At 34.2% G+C, this 21,616-nt stretch overlaps 1 protein-coding gene across 4 annotated transcripts in view; it reads right to left on the bottom strand.

Annotated features, from left to right (window-relative positions):
- Nucleotides 1-21,616, bottom strand: part of Fstl5 (follistatin like 5) — an 829,526-nt gene that overhangs the window by 782,374 nt on the left and 25,536 nt on the right. For all 4 annotated transcript variants that reach the window (XM_070012485.1, XM_070012487.1, XM_070012486.1 and 1 more), the window contains exon 2: nt 11,167-11,311. In XM_070012485.1, coding sequence (XP_069868586.1) covers nt 11,167-11,295 — 129 coding nt within the window. In that variant the 5' untranslated portion in view covers nt 11,296-11,311. The remainder of the gene's footprint in view (nt 1-11,166; nt 11,312-21,616) is intronic.

The following is a 21,616-nucleotide window of genomic DNA, read 5'->3' as shown; positions in this document are numbered from 1 at the left end:
TTAAATGTTTTTTTCTTTCATGCATTTGTTTCTAAAGCATTATAAGATTATTTCTTTGTTGTTTTGTATGTCCCTCCCCCACAGTATAACCCCTGCTTTCACTGTATTTGATGTTGTTATAATTTGTGGAGGGGAAGGGGAAAAACCACTCGTTTAAATAAGGATACATGTGTACCCATTGCAACAATGAGAAGTACAAGTGGTCATGTTGAAAAAGAACTTTACAACATTGGTGGTATGGGAGGATTAGGTAGGAGGGAAGGGGGAAGCTGGGAAATGATGGGAAGGGTAATCAAAGGTGGAGGCTACAATTCTTGATAAGAAATGTACTCACTATCTTGCCCATGTAATTTTAACCCCTCTGTACAGTATTTTCACAATAAAAAAGAAATGATTCCATATGTTAGCTATGGTAAATACGGCTGCAATGAACATGGCTGTGCTGATTGCTCTAGTGTGGTCTTGATTGTGGTCATTTGGATAAATAAGCAGGAGTGGGATTGCTGGGTCATAGGGGAGATCTATGTTTATTCTTATGAGGAATCTCCATACTTCTTTCCAGAGTGGTGGAACAACTTTACATTCCCATGAACAGTGTAGTAATATTCCCTTTGGCCACATCCCAGCCAGTGATGTCTTTTGCCATAATGAAACTGTTCAGTTTCATGCAATGCCATTTATCTAGACTTTATTTGATTTGTTGTGTTTCAGAATCTTTAATTAGGAAATTTTGACCTTTTCCAAGGTGCTCTATTGTTTCCCATAGCTCTTCCTGTGGTATTTTCAGGGTCTCTGATCTTTCATTGAGATCTTCGATTCATTTGATTTTGATTCTGCTGCACAGTGTTATGTAAGGCTCTAACTTCAGTTTTCCACACGTGTATTGTCAATTTTACCCTTTTGGCTCCCTTATTAAAGATTAGGTGGCCAAAGTTATGTGAGTTCATTTCTTGGTCTTCAATTCTATTCCATTAGTTTTCATGCCTGTTCATATGCGAGTACTAATGTGTTCTCATAACTTTGGCTTTGTAATGGAGTTTGAAGCTTGGTATTGAAATTCCTCCAGCACTATTTTTCCTGCTAAAGATTATATTTGCTATTGAGGAACTTCTATTATTCCATATAAAATTTTGGATTGATTCTTCAATATCATTGAAAAATGTTGGAATTTTGATGGGTATTGCATCAAAATTGTAAATAGCTTTTGGCAGTACAGCCATTTTTACTATGCTAATTCTCCCAATCCAGGACTATGGAAGGTTTTCCCTCTTCCCTAAATCTGCTTTAAATTCCTTTTTCAAGTTTTTCAAGTTTCATCATAGTGGTTCTTCACATATTTGGTTAACTTCTAGTGTATTTTTTTGAGGATATTACAAAATGAGTTGTTTTCCTGATTTCAGCCTTGTTCTTCTCATTGTTGGCATACAGAAAAGCTGTGGGTTAATTTTATATCCTATTACTTTCCTAAACTTTCACATCAGCTCAAGTGACTTGATGGAGGAGTCTATGTGGTACTTTAAATATATGATCATGTCATCTGTAAGATTAAGAATTTTACTTTTTCCCTATTTGCATCTCTTGCAGGGATCTATCTTGTTTCTTAGATTCGTTTTGAATAAATTACTCTTCATTATCTATAAAATCTATACCGTCTTTGATTATAGAGTTTCTACCTTCATCATATAATCTGCTGTCAAGACTTTCTACTTTATTTTTTTTATTTCCCTCCCTTCTTACTGGTCGTTTTTGATAGCTTCAATTTCTTTATTGAAGCTTTGTTTTAGCTCTTGTATGGAATTCTTCTTTGATTTGATTTTCAGTGTTTTCTTTCTCATATACTTTAGCTGAGTGACTATTTTTTCATTGAAATCCCTTTTTTTCCTTGGAATTCATTCAGCTTTCTATTTGTGAATTCCATGAGTTTCTCTATTGATCTTTGGTTAGCCTATCACACCCACACATAGCCATAAGCAGTCTTTCAAATCATTCAACATATTCACTAGTAGTGTTTTTAAAGCATTTTGAGAACTATCTTCCAGGTCTTTCATTGACTATTTATTTTGACTATTTATCTGACTATTTATTTTGAGTGTAAATTGAGTTTTCTTGACTTGCCATTTTTCTTATGTTTCTATGATTTTTTTCTGCTCATTTGGAAACAAAAGCAAGTTCAATACCACAACAGAACACAATATTAAAAAAACCAATCTAGAGCCCTGCAATTGCACAGGCTTTAAAGGATCAAAATCATAGGTAGGTACTCTCCTATCTACTACTCCTTACTTTTATTTGGGGAGGAGTATTCTGGTTCAGAAGTGTATATTATACATATTTTTTCAGTTAACAAATCTGTTGTGAACAATAAAACAATTTGAACTAAAAGAATAACAAAAAGAGCCACTTAGACATAGTCAAATGGAAAAAAATACAGTCTACCTCACAGATACAATTAGGGATCAATGGGCAAAGAAAAGGAAGTGGAGAGAAATAACAGAATTAAAGGAAAACTCTTTAAAAAGGAATTAAAAGAAAGATTATTATATGTTATTCCCCTGGTATAGTCCCTATTTTCATTATATGTGATACCAGTGTTCTGCTTCTTGTATATACATTTTTTTAATTCAGGTTGGAAATGGAAATAACAAAATGCTGAAAAAAGGATAGAGATTGACCCATGATAACAAAGAGATGTGTAAGACACTATGTTGAAAACGAACTTTACAACCTAGTGTGGAGGAACTGGGGAGATGGGGAGGGAAGGGATTGTAGGGGAAAAACAAAGGATGGGGTAACAACACTCGATAGGAAATGTATTCATTGCCTTACTCATGTAACAGTAACCCTGCTCTAATGTATCTTTACAATAAAAAGTATATGAAAGGGAATTTAAAAAAAAGAAAAATTACAAATAATGAAGAAATACAGGGAGGAGTAAATGACAAAATAAGAATATCAAAAAGGAAGGGAACAGAAGGAAAAGAACAAAGCCCTAGATTCAAAAAAAAAAAAGGAAAACATACATATATATATATATATATACATATACACACATATATGTTACATATAATATATATAATATATGTTAAAAATCCTGAAATTTATAATGAAATAAATAAGCAATCACCTAAATTAAGAAAGCAAACTTTTAAGAAAGAAGCCTGGTAATCATCATAGACTATATATCTATGACTAATAAAACAGTAAGGATGAAGGAAAATTTGACAAGAAAGGGAAGAATAAAACTAAATTCTCCTATTGCTTGGGGATCCAGTGTCTCCCCAATATCCACTATATGGCTCTTGATGGAGTTTCTGTTTCCCTGTATTGATTGTCTTTTCATATGGCTTAGTTGAATTCAGAAGCCTTCTTGATATGGGTGTGTGGTGTAATTACAAAGTAAGGGTAGTAAACATCTTTGAAATGTTAAATTCATAAAACATAATAAACAATCTTGGTCAGGTGACATGGTCTAATTGTTACAGGTGTAAATGGTATAGTTATCTAATACTTCATTCAAATTAGACTAAAATGTTACAGTTTAGGTGTAATACAAAATATTACTTGTCTTTGAAACACATTTTGATAAGCATAATTTCTCATTCAAATAAGTTTATAAGATCTCAGAACCTTATTTACAGTGAATAATAATACAATGAAGAAAAATAATCCTTTCAGAAAGAGTTCAAATCATGGAAAATACCTGAACATAAACTGATAACATGGAAGAATCAAGTGAAGAACCCATAAAGTTGGCTAGACAAAATTAATTACAAAAATCTGGAGTACATTTTAACACCTGCAAGTATTCGCTTTAAATACCACCAAAAGAGAAAAATTTACAACAGCAAACATGCAAAAATTTTAAAAAATCAACTTAAACTATATACCATCTAATCAGGAAAACATTACTGAGAGGTATAAAAGAAAAAAAATAATTTGTAAACATCTTGTGTCTTCTTGGCAAATGTTAAATTCGTTACCATATGATGAATGATTTTAATGTAAAACTAACTGGCATGTTGGTGCAGGGGAAGAGGGCAGAGGAGAGGCTAGGGGCTAAACAAGCTCTCAAGTAGAAACCAGTTTTAGTGTTCCAGTGGAAATTCTAAGGCTAGAGAGTCACACAGAGTGTAACATTATCGAACAGAGAGTTTGACCAGAGTGGGGAAACTCAGGCAGCTTGGTTAAGGAGACAGATTCGAGCACTCACCAGTGTCTGCGGTGGCAGAAGGAGTGGTAGCTACTACCAGAGCCACCATACCATGCCTGGGACAAAGGCACCAGAGATGGTGTGCAAGTGGATATGCGTTTGAGTTCCTCAGAACAGAAATTCCTTTGGGACTACTGATGTAATAAATTTGAGTTCTCCTACTTCTCTGAGTATTTCGCTTGGCCTCTCTATATTTCTGTTTTTCTTTAAGAACTTCTACAGAACTCCTGCAAAGGCAAAAACTGAGATAATGGCTAATCAGGCCAATCTGTTGACTTGCGAGTATATTAACTCCACATAACTTTCTCACTCCAGGCCCTCCAATTCTCCCTATTTAACCAAAAGCCAATGTCTGAACTTCTGAATATGGCTGAAGATATACTCAGGTGCTATTTTTCCATGTCTGACACATAATAAACAGACTTTCTCTACCTTTCACAATTTCTCTTCATTTGGAATATGTAGAGAATTGGCTGGGCCAAACTTCGGACTCCTAATATTGAGTTTGAGGTCTAAATACTTTATTTTGAAGGATACCAGCGAACTGGTTTGTCCAACTTACCCCCTTCTTCACTAGTGGCCACTAACTACTGGAGGGTCTTGAGTCCTGCCATGTCTCAGGCCAAACCCACCTTTCTCAGATTACATTCCGGGAGACTGCCTGTTTCAAACATTTCAGTCATAAGCCCAGGCCAACCCTCTATCCTGTGACCACTGCCCTGGAGATTATCTGGCCTGATTCAAATATTTCAATCATAATCTGACAAATTGCCTGAAGGGAGAAGAGAAAGTGGTGGGGAAAGAGTTAAAAAAAAAAAAAAAAAAAAAACAGCCCAGGATCATGCCAGGATTCTGTTTTTCTTCTCTTCTGGGTTGTCTTTACTTGCTCTTTACTGAATAAAGTCTTTAAAACTGTGCTTATTGTTCCTGCTATTATTTCAATAGTACCAGAGAGTATCTTTTTCATCCCCTTAACTTACACATTTATCTTTTACTTTGTGTGTGTGTGTGTGTGTGTGTGTGTGTGTGTGTGTGTGTGTGAGTGTGAGTGTGTCTGTCTGTGTGTCTGTGTGTCTGTGTGTCTGTGTGTCTGTGTATGTGTGTCTGTGTCTTTGTGTGTATTTGTCTGTGGTGGAGGACATGATGAAAAAATGAAGATTTACCCTCTCATCAGCAATACATTTACCTTCAACTGTACTTTAAGGCTGTACATTTTTTCTCAAAGATATTCACCTCTGCAACCAAATATATTTAAAAAATTTACTGTTATATTTTGCCTAGGCTTCTTAAAAGTGACTGTAGCTGTATTTTTTTTTTGGGGGGGGGTCCAGTTGTGGGGCCTGAACTCTGGACCTGGGCGCTGTCCCTCAGCTCTTCAGCTCAAAGCTAGCGCTCTACCACTTGAGCCACAGCACCACTTCCGGCTTTTTTCTTTTTGCTTATGTGGCGCTGAGGAATCGAACCCAGGGCCTCAGGCATGCAAGGCAAGCGCTATACCACTGAGCCACCTTCCCAGCCCCATGCAGTTGAATTTTTAACTTTTTTTTGCAACTGTATTTTTGCTAAAACTTTTGAGATGATTAGATTTATTATTGCTATTTATAAAGAATATAGATTTATTTTCTGCAGTATGATTGTATTCTCAAAATTGGGAGTTCTTGCCCAATCATAAAATTGGGATGAAATAATACCAGTTAATTCTGGGAATTCGTTTGTCAGAAAATGTTTGAAAAACTCCTTATTGTTAAAATACAAATTATTTGATATTGAAATAATTCTGAGACTTAGTCACTTTCAATCATCATGATATATAAAGAACAAATCTGTCAGTATATAGTAGCTTGCCTGCTACTTCACAATTAATTAAACATTTTTTCACACCAGTAGTTAGGCTTAAACTAAAGGCATGGGCATTGTCCCTTAGCTTTATTGCTAGCACCATTTCTAGATTTTGGCCATCAATTGTAGATTTCTTGGACTTTCCTGCTCAGCCTATCCTTGAGCAATGACCCTCAGATCTCAGCCTCTGGCATAGTAGGATTACAGATGTAATCCACAGGCCCTGAGCTTAATTAAGTAATTTATGGTTACTCTTTTATCTTCGGCTACCCCAAGGCACATTATTATAGATTTGCTTACACCTGGAAATGCAAGTTGCTTACTGACCACAGCAAATCATTGGCATTTTAAAGGGTCTCTCATAAAATTCTGGCTGGCACTCGGATATTTCTGAAAGATGTGCCTCCCGTCTTCCTCAGGAAATATTTCCACTTGAGTTGACTGAAGGATCTACCCTCTGAGCTCTGAGAGTTCTGACAGATGTTTCTTTAATTTGACCTTTTCTTGGAGTTTTTTCCTGCCACTCCTTACAAAGCTACATCTCTCTTTTACTACCAAAAGGAAAAGAAAGAAGAATCACTTACCACAAATCACATCTTTGAGTGATAGCACCCTTTCTTTGAGGAGCAACAGTCTTTACCCCATTTGCACAGAAACTACCCTCACAGACAAGTATTTTGATTTAGGAGATAAAAGAATAATAAATCAGTGTAAATCTGCAGAGGTAGCTGTGCACAACAAAGCTTGATAATATGTTCTCTGAGCACAGGATTATAAATTGCATACTTCTGTCTCCCTAAGATTTTCATTCAAGCCTGACTTTAATACAACATGGATGTGTGTTCTGTGCCGTGGGTCAAAAAAGGGTTGTAAGATTTGGTACTAAACTAAGATTCTTTACTCAGTCAATTAGGGAGCACATTAATAAGTTGAAATATTAGGTCATAGCTACTACAAGATTACAATTATAACATTAGTTTAAATTATGATGGCAAATTTCAACTAAGCAAGACATAAAAATGTAAAAAAGAACAAATAATGATAAGAAATGGTCAGCAAGGAGTCAAAAAAGACAGAGAAAAAAAGGAGCACAGTATTTGGATTCAAGTGACAGAGTTCTAAGTCCCAGTCCTGGTTTGTCTCACATTTCACTTTTTGCTCTCAATATTGATTCATTATACAGGTATTACATAAATATCTGGTAAAAATGAGTCCTACATATAGATTTATTTAGATTCAAATAATGATACTATCTGGGAAAATGTGGAGCATGAGTAATAAGAATAACAATGAATTTTTTAATTTGTTCTATTTCTTTCTAGTCAACAAGTAAATTTAAAACATGACGTTTATGCCATGTAAAGCCTACTAATGCATTTTCTTATTTTCTTGTTGAACTATAGATATTTATATTTAAATAAAACTATATAGTTAAAAAGTAAATTAGAGGAAAATGGTACTGTGGCTCAAGTGATAGAGTGCTTGTCTTGAGCTGAAGAACTCAGGGACAGTACCCAGGCCCAGAGTCCAAGCTCCATGAACCTCCCTCCCCCCAAAAAAAGAACAACCCAAAAAGTAAATTAGAGGAAATTCATTTACATAATACTACTTAAGTTATTTAAAACTTTGAAGTATTGTTCCATTACTTCATTCTATTACAGTTATATTATGTCATTCTGCTAGATAATGGTTGATTATTTATTAATTCTATAACTATATCATCTTATTTCAGCCTTTTCAAAGTTTTTACCACACAGTAAATGTTGTTTTTGGTCTTAGAGAACAAGGAAAAGGAAAAAGTTCACAGTCTAACGAAAAAAAAATATCCAACAAACTAATGCATAAGTGAAATACATGTAATGCCTTTCCTGGATGAATATCAGTCATGACAGAAGTCATGACATGAAACATTGCCTGTTGTTTCTCACTGTTCTATTTTCAGTGCTTCTGGAAGACTGTGCTAATATGTCAGACATATTGAAAATGGAAATGTGCAATGATGACCTGGATTTCCTGGGAATTCTAATAGTGTTAGATACAAAATAAAGCATGAAGTGCAATCATCAAAAGTACAGAAAAGGGAAGGTAGTCCTGCAGAATCCAGCAGGTGGTGAAAATGAATAGTAGGCATCAGGTGAGGTCTTTGGTCAACTTTGAGTTCCTCCTCACTCCTGTTACATGTCCATTATATATATGCCCTCTCTCTCCTCCTCTTCCCTCCCTTCTCTTTTCTTCCTCTCCTTCTCTCTTTCTATCTCCCTCCCTGCCTCCCTCTCTCTCACACACACAAATACACACATACATAAACACATCAAATATATTTTGTAGTTTAATATTACTATTACCCAAAGCCTGTCTCCATGGCAATTTTGCCTCTGTGTTTTACTTAATTGTATTTATTCATTTATTATGTCTGTTTGTTTATCATTTTTATCATTATGTGAGTCTTGTAGTTTGAATATAGGGCATTCCACCTATTAAGCAGTTTCTCTAGTACTTGAGTCACACCATTGGCCCTTTTTACTTTAGTTGTTTTACAAGGAAGGTTTCCCATTCTTGCCAAAGGCTAGACCTGCACCTCTATCCTTTAGTTGTGGCCTCTAGTGTAATTGAGACTAAATATACGTATCACTACAGATGGTTGCTGTTTGAAATGTAGTCTTACTTACATGTTTTTAAATTATATCTTCTTTTATTTTTATATTTTAATTTTTATTATGAAAATACCATACAGAGGAGTTACAATTACATGGGCAAGATAATGAGTAAATTTCTTATCAAGCATTGTTGCTTCCTCTTTTGTTTTCCCTTCCTATCTCTTCCCATATCCTGCCCCCACCCCCGTATCCTCCTCTTTCCCCCCACCCCACGCCAAAGTTGTAAAGTTCATTTTTCGACATAACGACTTGTACATCTCATTGTTACAATGGGTCCACCTGTATCCCTATTTAAACGATTTGTTTTTTCACTTTCCCTCCACAAATTATACCAACATCAAATACAGTGAAAGCAGGGATTATATCATGGGGAAGGGACATAGAACGCAACAAATAAATAATCTTATAAATATGTTAGAACAATTGCATGAAAGTAAAAAACATTTTGTACTATAACAGTCCCAATCTCTATCTCCCAAATACCTCTATATTTTTAGTACCCAATATCACATACTGTTTGTAGCTATTTAATTAGATTTAACTGTTTAACTAGATTTGGGATCCTAGAAGATAGAACATTTTGGTGGGCATTAGTGCTTCTCAAATATATATAACTCATGCTGTAATTTTGTTCTTTTAATGTTTCATTAAATTGGACAACAAAACATCTTGTTACTTAAAGATCTAAAGTTAACTGAAAATAATAATGCACTTAATGATGCCCAAAAGATATCATGTTTTGCAGAGAAGCAATCAGGAAAATTATAAATAAAATAATCATGAATAAATCATACAAAATCATAAAGAGATATCTACTTTATACATAACAATGTGAGATAAATCTTTATCTTATGAATGTGTTCTAATGTCATCCTAAAAGAACTCATTGATTTTTATCCTTTTGGAGTGGATCAAACTGACTCAGTATACGATATAGTGATAACACTGATAACTAAAAACCAAAAGCATAAGGACATTTCTCTAATTGTATATATTTAGGGTAGAAACTATAAAAATTGTTTTTTTCACCAGATTAAATATTATGATGAAACTTAAAGTGCATTTTAAGGTTGTTTTTTGTTTTTTGGGGTTTTTTTTTTTTTTTTGGTTCCTGTCCTGGGGCCTGAACTCTGGGCCTGCGTGCTGTCCCTCATCTCTTCAGCTCAAGGTTAGCGCTCTACCACTAGAGCCACAGTGCCACTTCTGGCTTTTTTCTTTTTGCTTATGTGGTGCTGAGGAATCAAACCCAGGGCCACATGCATGCAAGGCAAGCACTCTACCACTGAGCCACCTTCCCAGTCCAGCATTCTCAGGTTTTATTTTCTTTGTTCTTCTTATCAGATAGGTAATTTAAATATGGATAGCTAATTAATACATTTAATAAATTTATACATTCCAAAATCTACATTCTGAATTTTAATCTCTTATTTATAAAATGAAAAATATGTATTTCTTGTCTTACAAAATTGTTTTGATGGTTAAAGTCAGACCTTCAACACTCTAATGTTTGGTGCCTAAAAAATCTTGGTAAATATGAGATATTTCACTACAGTATCATAATTATGAAAAAATCAACAAAATACAGATATTATAAATATGCCTATATTATGCTCTCAATGTAAGGGAGAAAGTTACAGTTTAATTGTTTTCAAAATCTTTTAAAATATAAGTAGCATAACCTATTTTATAAACATATCTTTCCAAAATTATCATGTTATATCTTCTGTTTAATGTAAAAATCCAATATATATTCTAAACTTTAAGAAAATAAGAGTTCCTTGAGCATATTGTTTGAAATATTTTACACATTTATTAATAAAAGAACTAGTTTAATTTATTACATTTATATGGTTTACAGTACAATTAGATACTAATTTACTTTGAACTTAAGATGTTTAAAATAAGGAAGTATTTATCCAACAAATGCTCTAGTTTTGGTTTTGTTAAGTGAGTGAACTTTATGGTTTTCAAGGAAATTAGAATATTGAATAATATTATTTGTTGGATAAATACTTCCTTATTTTAAACATCTTATATGAAAGTAATAGTTAGAAATTATGTTTTTATGTTTTAACACCTTTCCTTATTTATGTAAATCTATTACCATTACTCCATTAATTTATTGATTTATTCATTTATTGATTGTAATGATTATTAGCATTTGAATTGAGGGTCTAAACACTTGCTAGGCAGGCACTGCACTACTTCAGCCTTTTGCCAGCCAATAGTATACATACTTTAAATCAGGCCAATTCTGTTTTAATCAAAAAGTATTTCATGCCCCAAATAGTAAATTTCCATATTCATTGGTTTCTTCTGCTTTAAAATATGCAATTTTTATTCAATGGAATTACTGAAAGGATATAATAAACTCCATGTTCTTAAATGCATAAGCTCAGTAACTAATAGATTAATTTTTATATGATGGCCTTATGAGCAGATTTAGAATGCTGATCATACCTTATGTCTCAATCTCATTAGTGGCTGATAGGACTTAAGGCTGTATCCTGCTTCTTTCATGGGTCTTCCTTCTGACTTCAGAAAAATGAATCCAAGAATCAAAACAGCAGCTGACCAGCACTTAAACATCCTTATTGATTTCTACCTGTCAAAATTAAAATTACAATAATCAGAGAATCTGCATTATATATCAAAGGAGTATATTCAGAAGTATTTAAGACTACACAGAAATCTCTATAAATCTAATCAAAACTAGCAGATAGCTGCCAGCTGAATCCATATTAGATATTTGTCTCTAACTAAAGATATCCTCTAACCATAACAAATACTGGTTATTTTTAGATGATTTTTCACAAAGAATGAAATAGGAATATGAGTAATGCCTGATACAAAATGTGCTGAAGATAAAGAAAATAAAGTAAAAACAATCCATAATTAATTTTAAGTATCCATACATAATATTTGTCATTTTTATAGCATTTAATTGATGAAAATATAAAAGGAAAATGTAGCTCTTATAAGTCACTGTTAAAGATTAATGAAAACCAATTTTATTAGGTGTACAATTATAAATTCAGTACAACAGAATTAATGGAGACTGGACATAGTAGATCATTAGTGAATTCTTCCTGGTAGTATTTAGAACATTTCCTAAAACATTACACCAGAAGTGCTTTAAACTAAAAATCCATTTGTTGCTGACCGTATGTGGTTTTGTGTGTGTGTTCTTGCACCCAGAATTGAGGCTTGAGCTCAAGGCCTTATGCTCTCACATAGCTTTTTGGATCAAGACTGATGTTCGACAACTTGAACCACACTTCCACTTCTAGCTTTTAGCTGCTTAATTGGAAATAAGAATCTTTTTAATATTCTGCCTGGTATGGCTTCACATAGCAATTTGATCTTCAGATCTCAACATCCTGAGTCACTAGGATTCTAAGTGTGAGCCATTAAAGCCTAGCTTATTCTGATTTGTTGTTTTTTTATAAAATGTGATAAATTTGTTATGGTCTAAACATTAAATCTTCTCAAAACATTCACATTTACACTTTGAGTGCAATATTTTCAATTTTATCACTCTTACTAACTCAACTTTTTCCCTGATAGATGCTAGAAGAGTCCTTTACTTTTATATCCATAGGACATATGTCATCCAAATTAAACTTCTCCCAATCTTTTTCTTCCATATTTAAACATGTTTTAAGTAAATGTATTTCTAATTCCTGAAAGTTTTGCACACATTCTGTCCATTTTTGGCAGCTGTTGTTGTTGGTTGTGGGGCTTGAACCCTGGGCGTGGACAAAGTTCCTGAGCTCTTCAGTTCAAGACAAGTGCTCTACCACTTGAGCCACAGCACTACTTCCAGTTTTCTGGTGGAGATATGAATCTCATGGACTTTCCTGCCTAGGCTGATTTGAACAGAGATCCTCTTAAGTAGCAAGGATTACAGGCATAAGCCACTGGTTCCTGGCCAATCTGTCCATTTTCTGATTACAGGAAATTAGATAAATCCATCTACCATCTTTTTTTTTTGGGGGGGGGGTCCGGTTGTGGGGCCTGAACTCTGGGCCTGGGCGCTGTCCCTCAGCTCTTCAGCTCAAGGCTAGAGCTCTACCACTTGAGTCACAGCTCCACTTCCGGCTTTTTTCATTTTGCTTATGTGGTGCTGAGGAATCGAACCCAGGGCCTCAGGTATGCAAGGCAAGCGCTCTACCACTGAGCCATCTTCCCAGCCCTCCATCTACCATCTTTTAAGGTGACTTTTACTTCTTTCATGTGGAATTAATGTTATCCATGTCACAAATGACAGTGGACATTCTTACCTTGCCCTTAAATTCCGGGCACTGTCACTGAGCATCTAGGCATGCCAAAATGATTATTTGACCTTACCCGCATATATCTTAGAATATGTCTTTTCTAGCCAAAAAATCTTTCACTCTGTTCTTCGAGGTTGATTTGACCATTTGTGATCAAATGATGTTCTAGGCTATTTCTTTCACTTGAAATATATCTGTTCTCCTATTCATCACCCAAATGCCTTCTCATGGCAAAGAAGAATGCTTCCCTATAACACCAGCCCTGAATTCTCCTAGGTAATTCTTTCTCTCAGGCCTTTTATTTATGTTTTAAATTGTATTTTTATTTTCTTTAAATAGTTGTACAAAGACGTTACCATTGAATACATCAATTAATAAGCATATTGAATCTTGAGAGGAAATTTACTTGTAATTGTAAGTCACTATTATGATTCTCTGAAAATACTGACCATGTCCTCTATATAATGCATTGTGCTTCTCAAAATTTGATGAATTCAAAAAATATGTTGAATTTTGTTTGGTTTTACTTTCACTTTAGCAGCATTATATTACTTGAAGCTAGCAAGTAGCCTAGTATCTGCTAGACATTCAACAATTGATTACAAAAATGGGTGCCATCTTGCATTTAAGACTGAACGAAAGATTGGATATATTTGCAGTTAGACAATATTGAATGCAATTCCTGTTTGTACTGTTGTTACAAGTGTGTTAAACAAATTAGAAAATTCAACATTTTCATTTACAATCCATCATTTTTCTTTCAATTTGATATATATTCTAATCTTCCCTTTAAAGCTAAGTATTTGGTTATAAGACAAGTGGATGAAATATTTTAAATCCAAGAAACACAAAAATAAAGCAGAAATAACAAGCTTAAGTGAAAGAGTTTGAATATTTATTCTGTTTTTATTGCCCACCAGAGGATAAAGAGAAACAGGTGTCCCATTTTAATTTTTATCCTAAAAAATGCTCCTTTAATACTTGTCTTTCTCTGTCAATTCTCTACTTTTTTTGAAATTCTGTAGTGCTCTACTTTTTTACCCACATATTTCACATGACTCCAAATTTTCCATCCTCTTTAAAATACATAGCAAATTAATAATTCAATATATTAATAAACATCTCATTAATCATGATAAACAAAATTTCACATTTTAATAATTAGGGCACTGGAAATGTGGCTTAGTGGTAGAGTGCTTGCCTAGCATGTGGGAAGCCCCGGGTTTGATTCCTCAATAACACATAAACAGAAAAAAATCAGAGCGATAAGCTCATTTAATACTTTTTCTACAAAGCAAAGTAGAAGTATCGCCTTAGAAGTCAATTATAAGAACTCTGTGTGCACTTTCTGTGCAGTTCAATTCAGGATGCCTTGGTCAATGATGGGCCACATATACAGCAGTAGCCTGGTAAAAAGATAAGGGAATCAGAATATTTCAATATACTGTTAATGTAGTAGTGATGTTTTGTCATGATCCAATCATGTATCATTCATGATTTTAAAAATCTACTATACTGGGCTGGGAAGGTGGCTCAGTGGTAGAGCGCTTGCCTTCCATGCATGAGGCCCTGGGTTCAATTCCTCAGCATCACATAAGCAGAAAAAGCTGGAAGTGGTGCTGTGGCTCAAGTGGTAGAGTGCTAGCCTTGAGCTGAAGATCTGAGGTACACTGTCTAGGCCCAGAGTTCAGGTCCCATGACCAGCAAAAAAAAAATAAAATAAAATAAATTTTTAAAAAAGGTTATGAATGGGGGAACTGAGAATGTGGCTTAGTGTTAAGGTGCTTGCCTCGCATACATGAGGCTATAGTTTCCAATCTTCAATACCACATAAGCCAAAAAAAAAAAAAGGATTTTTTTATATGTTTGTGATTGAGCCAGGCATTTGTGGCTCATGCCCATAATTCTAACTATACAAGACAGGATAGAGATTCAAAGCCAGCACAAACAAGAAAGTCCATGAGACTATCTCTTATTAGCCACCAAAAAGCCAAAAGTGGAGCTATGGCACAAGTGGTAGAGTGTAAGTCTTGAGCAAAATCACTCAGAGCCAGTGAATCACCCTGAGTTCAAGACTAAAGACTGGCACACACAAGAAAAGCATATAAATGGAAATGTTATACATAAGTTTGTTATGAAGAAGCCAACAAAATATTACACATCTACTCTAACTCATGTGCAGAGTTTTTAGTTTTTGAAGTTGTTGTTATATGAAGAAGTACCTGAGGGCATTCACTCAGTGATCACTCTGTGAATAACATCCAGAGAAACTTCTTGGTAAATACCCTATTTAGGTTTTGTTTTGTTTGCTTATTTGATTTTGCTTTACATTGTTTTTCCAGGATGGGTGATTGAACCCAATGTTAAACATGCACTCTAATAACTATGCTCTAGTCATCTTTAAAAATTTTTCTTTTTGTGCTCAGAATTTGATAACTTTATTGTGGCTAGGCTTGAACTCATAACCTTCCTGTTTCTGCTTTCTGAATAGCTGGGATGATAGGTCTGTGATAGCACATCTAGTTCACATTTAATCTTTTTACCTTATTATTTTTACTATATCTTTTCTATATTCATATTTTTAAGACACATGGTTGGTTACTATTAGGCTATAATTGCCTACAGTTTTCCAAATTGTAACATGATTATGTATGGAGCAGAGGACTATTAATAGAGCCCAGCTGTGTGTTAGCAGCTATTCATATATATTTGCTTCTCTCACAATGACAAAATTATCTATGACAAATATCTTAAATTGCATTCTATTGTTTAAGGATACATAGCTGTTAAACAAACTGTTCATACTATCTAGTCTACATATTTTTATTAATTATAGATTATTTTCATTGATAGTTCTATGATATTTCTATTTCTTAACAGGTTATATGAAATTAAAAATGTATAGGCATAATTTCAACAAAAGTTGTTTTAACTGTATTGGCATCACATATAAAAGTAAACACAATATTAAAAGATTGCATTTTTTATATCTAAGAAGAAATCTGATTTCCATTATAGATAGTCACTTGAGCTCTGTGATATAAACTTAGTAATTAATGCAAGATAGGGACCAAGATTACTTTCTGTGATCAGAAATTATGATGATAATTACTTTCTTAGGTAATTTTATTTCTCTTCAGTTATGGGATCCAAGAATGTCACCATTAAATTCTTGAGTTACTGACAGAATGTGTGCTGAAAGTAGTTTATACATTAGCAAAAATGGATATCACTTATACTAATTATACTTCTGACAACTTGTTAGGTTTTAATTAATGGGTAGTTTGTTTACAGCTCATTAATACTGCTAAGCAAGTGAGAGTAAAAAACCAGCTGGAATCAATGATATATTGGAGACATCTTGTAGCCTTCACATTGATGGGAGGCAGCAGAAAACTCCCTCATACTTAACTTAGAGAAAAATGCCTATCTAGTTAAAATGGATCAGTCAAACTTTAGACTTAACAAAGTCAGACTTTAAAATGGCAAAGAAGCTGGACAGGACAGGACTTTCTGCAAACTCAGAATGAAATTTTTATTTCACAGAATGGTGTAACAGTCATGCTGCTTAGGATGCCAGGATTTACAATGGTTACATTATTTAGTACATTCAAATTTGAGAGGTTGGACTTGTTTACATATTATCCCAAACCTTATTACTAATCATAGAGGAAAATAAACAAAGACTCCTAAAATCTTGTCTAAATGACAAAATATAACATTTGAAATGATGAAGGAAAACATATGCCATTTCTACGCATGAAAAGAGCAACAAAGAAGTGAAATTTCAAGTAAGAATTATTATTTGCACAGAGCTACATTTACAGAGACAGGCCAAGTTTAGAATGCTAGAATGGTTACAAATGTTATATGATCCAGGATGACTCCATCCAATTAGGCATATGGTACTGTTTTATAATTTGACTTTAAATTACGAAGGATAACAGAAAATTTTAGAAAAGTCCTATGTAAGTGATTGCCACAGAGAGAAAACAATCAAGTATTGTTACTGAATACCACTAGAAGGGAGAATCTTTATTTGTTATGGAGCAAGGTAAAAAATTATGAGATATGGGGCTGGGAAGGTGGCTCAGTGGTAGAGCTCTTGCCTTGCATACATGAGGCCCTGGGTTTGATTCCTCAGCACCATATAAGCAAAAAGAAAAAAGCCAGAAGTGGCGCTGTGACTCATGTGGTAGAGTGCTAGCCTTGAGCTGAAGAGCTGAGGGACAGCGCCCAGGCCCAGAGTTCAGGCCCCACGACTGGACCCCCCCCCCCGAAAAAAAATTATGAGATATTATGTGGCCGCATCAGCTTTGTAACTACTATGTGAAAACTTTATGAAGCTCAGCTTTTGAATCTATATAGGTATGCTAGAAAAGATATAAACTTTTACTTTTGGATTCTGTATTTTGTTTTGGTTTAGGGTCCTGGGGATTGAACCCAAGGTCCTCACTTGCTAAGCAATCATGCCACCATTAAGCCATACCACCAGGCTCTCTCTGAATTCTATGTCATATTTCACATGGTGAGTGTGCCTGGTCCCCCAACTTTTTTTCTGTAATGCTCATTAATAAAATTGTATGTCATCAGAGGATAAACTATTGACTCTGGTGCACATAAATGTAATCCTGGCACTCTGTGTGGAAGTAGGAAGAGGAGAGAGGTCAGTCTGGGCTATATAATACACTGAAGCACTATCCCATAAAAATAAAAAGTCAAAGGAGGAACTTTTGTTTCAGTGTTATTTATATCATTAATTTATCTGAAAAGAACTGTTCAGATTTTAAACAATTATACCATTCAATAATCAGATTCATTTTGAATACTCAAAGCTAAATATAAACAAAATATATTCAATGTCATTTTAGAGAAACTGTAGTGTAAAATACATAATAGTTTAAGTGTGCATTCAGGAATGGAAACCATCAAGCCTACACTATCATTTGGTGAATGATTGGATAGATATGCATTCTCAATTCTGTTTTGTTTTCCCTCAACTTCCTACCTGTATTGATAATGTGGTGTGGCCTTGAATAAAATCATAAATATATAAATGTCCCTTGGCAAAGAAAAAGTTCCCTACACTTGCAAGAGAAAACATTTATGCTAAATAATGTTTGATTTGTGTAGGAATATGTATGTACTCTGATTTGCACAAATATTATTTATCAAAATGCCACATCTGCAGAAAGATTGTTATGTTGTAAATATTTGCTTTCCAAAGCCATTTTTCGTGCTCGCTTCGGCAGCACATATACTAAAATTGGAACGATAAAGCCATCTTTCCCTTACAAAACTGTTTATGGTGCATTAAGAAGTAAAACAGTAAATTTGTAACGTACGTAACTGCAACTGAGCACAAACATGGCATAATGTAGAATACCAGATAATAGAACCAATAAATAAATGTTAATTGATTGATTGATTGATTGTGCCAGTCTGTACTGAGGCTTAAACTTAGAGCCTGGTCATGGTTCCTTAGAGTTTTGCTCATGGGTTGCTCTACCATTTGAGTCATGGCTCCATTTCCAGCTTTTTGCTGGTTAACTTGAGATAAGAATCTCACAATCTTTTCTGTCCGGGTTAGCTGTGACGTGTCATCCTCAGATCTCAACTCCCTGAGTAACAAGGTTAAAGGTTTGAGCCTCCAGTAGTCAACTTCTTTGTATTATTATGTGAGGGAAATGACAGTCCAGTGTGAATACCAGGCACTCCCATGAAGCAAAATGAGTCCATTGTCCTGATTCTTTGTACTGAATTGTTTTAATACTGCAGCACACTTGACTGAAGCCCATTCACTATTTAAAAAATGAAAAGAACATAGATGGGGGGAAGGGAGAAAAGGAGGAGCTGGGGAGGGAAGGAAGTGGAGAGGGAAAGGATGGTAGGGGAAAGACAAAGGAGGAGGTAAAAATGCTCGATAGGATATGTACTCATTACCTTACTCATTTAACGGTAACCCTTCTGTACAGTATTTTTACAATAAAAAATATATACAAAAAGTACATATCTAATGCATTGCTTATATTTCCCTCCTCCACATTAGCCTAGTATATTCAAAATTTGTGTTAAGTTTATTTGACATATTATGCTGTTTATTTTTCTTTGTTTGTCTTTCTGTGTTTTGTTTGGCAATACTGCTATTTCAAGTTATGTTATCCTGTTTCTTTGCTCTACCACATAAATAATTATCCAGCTTTTTTCTCTTTTAGTTATTTTTTAGATAAAGCCTTGTATTTTTTGCCAGTGTCCAGCATTAAAGCATGTCCAATGAAGGTGTTTCAGCCATGGGTTATGATTGTTATTTTTGTCATAGTGGCCATGCTCATTTTGTTTGAAGAGATAGGGTTTCCTAAACATTTTCATAAATTCTCTTTGAACTGCAGTCCTTCCTCTCTTCCTCCGCCCTAGTAGCTGGGTTTACTTATGTTACCAAACCCAATTCACTGGAGTTATGAACAAACTGGAAGGACAAATCACAATATTCATAGAATCATCATGTTAGTAAAATTGGTTTTCATTCATTATTTTGATAAAAATCACTTAATTTTATATGATAAAAATATATGATGTAGATTTTTACAATTATATGATGCATTATATAAATATATATTTTATATAAACGTGTTTAATTGTTAGTATATAAGCAGTTTAGTTGTATACTCATGCAGATATTTTGTTATCAAGTAAATGTATAATTATTCAATCATAGTTATATTTAGATGGTAATATACAGTAGAGGTTGTATTTTTTTGATGATGATGGAGATAAAACTCAAGGCCTTAAGCATGCTAGACATGTCATCTACCACCGAGCTATAGCCCCAGCCATGTATTATTTAATCCTTGATGATTGTGAAACAGAATGAAACTAGATTTATTGGAGCAGCTTTTTGAAGTTTAATAATCTTACCATCAACTTAGATTTTAAATTATATAGAGGGACAACAAAATTATTCAGAAACAAACACCAATGTGATATACCATATTCATTTTCCATCTTTCAGAAGAGGATCTTTGGACTTTCTTTTAATATAAGTGCACTTGAATTATTTAACCTCAAGATAATTGATTGTATTTTCCTATTTCTTAGATGGTTTTGAGCAGACACTTAGCTATATTTAATTTATCATGCAACTACTAAGTTTTCTGCCATTAGTTTCATCTTCAAATAAACAGATATATTACTCTTAAATAAATTTAATCTTAATATTCTGGATTATACTTGTTGGTCTGTTTAGAGCCATTGATATCTCACTTGGCTAGAAATTGAGTTTGGCACATCCTGGCCAGTTAGTTGGCTGTGGCTCACACCTGTAATCCTAGGAGACTTAGTCTCCTCAGAAGACTAAAATCTGAGGATCATGTTTCAAAGCCGTCCTGGACAGGATGCCAAAAGTGGCCCAAGTCATAGAATACTAGCCTTGAGCATAAAAACTCAGGGACAGTTACCAGTCCTTGGAATAAAGCTAAAAGACCAGACAAAATCATAACAACAAAAAATGCATCCTAATGTGACCAAGAAAAGAGAACACATGATTATGCTTCACTTGGCTTTTTGTCACAAACACTATCCTAGTTTGCATGGGACAATGCCAAAAAATAGTTATTTCAACATCATTCCTAAATTTTTAAATAAAATTTATTTTGCACTAGACATTGAATTTTATTTTCACAGAAATCTGATATCAAGCAGATATTATCTTGTCTGTTTACTTTATTTCAATTTTTTTGGAGAGATATACTTTTCTGTGTGTGTGTGTGTGTGTGTGTGTGTGTGTGTGTGTGTGTGTGTGTGTGTGTGTGTGTTTGTGTATCTAACTATATTGGAGTTTACAGTCAGGGCTCTTAGTATTACGTATTTATGCCTCTAGCCCTGATATTTTGCTCATTATTTGTGAAATAGGGTTTCATTTTCTACCTGTATCTGGGTACTATAAACTACCTACGTTAGACTTATCAGTAGCTAAGAAAATAAATGTTCTCCACCCATTCAGCTCTTTTTGGGCAAATCTCCTAAACATTTTTCTGCTCAAGGTCTTGAACCCCACCCATCACAATCTAAGCCTCCCAGGTCATTAAAATTCTAGGCATGGTTCCCAGTGTGAAGATAATCACATTTTCTTACGTCTGGTAAACAAACATTATTGATATTGAAATGTTGTACCAATTCAGACAAATAATTTAATATAGAGCAGCAAGTTACTGTGGTATAAATAAGTTAAAGTAAAAAACATAGCATTGTCCAGGTGACTTTGCTCAAAAGCGGATATTCTTAACAATTGCACTTCAACGTTTACCACAGTTCTTCCAGCTTTACCACCAGTCAGTGCATTGAACCTTTAGTTTGAATACTTTTTTCCCCAAGCTTCTTCTCCCCAGCTTCAGTTATACCATATTTTGACTATTCCTTTCCACTTTCTCTTTGTTTGCCTTAGCTTATAAAGCCAATATGGCTTACTCTTGCTTTGTTCATTTGATAAAAATCATTGTAATCAGAATAGTAATGTTTATCAATATTTGCCCTTCAAGTTTTACTTTCAGTCATATTTTAAGTAGAATTTTTTTTTAATTGTCGGTCATGGGGCTTGAACTCTGGGCCCAGGCACTGCTCCTGAGCTCTTCAGCTCA

Source organism: Dipodomys merriami, unplaced genomic scaffold (assembly GCF_024711535.1).
Source record: "Dipodomys merriami isolate MVZ:Mamm:240054 unplaced genomic scaffold, mDipMer1.0.p SCAF_9, whole genome shotgun sequence".
Taxonomy (NCBI): domain Eukaryota; kingdom Metazoa; phylum Chordata; class Mammalia; order Rodentia; family Heteromyidae; genus Dipodomys; species Dipodomys merriami.
Note: the sequence above shows the minus strand (reverse complement) of the source record. Positions and strands in the feature narration are given on the sequence as shown.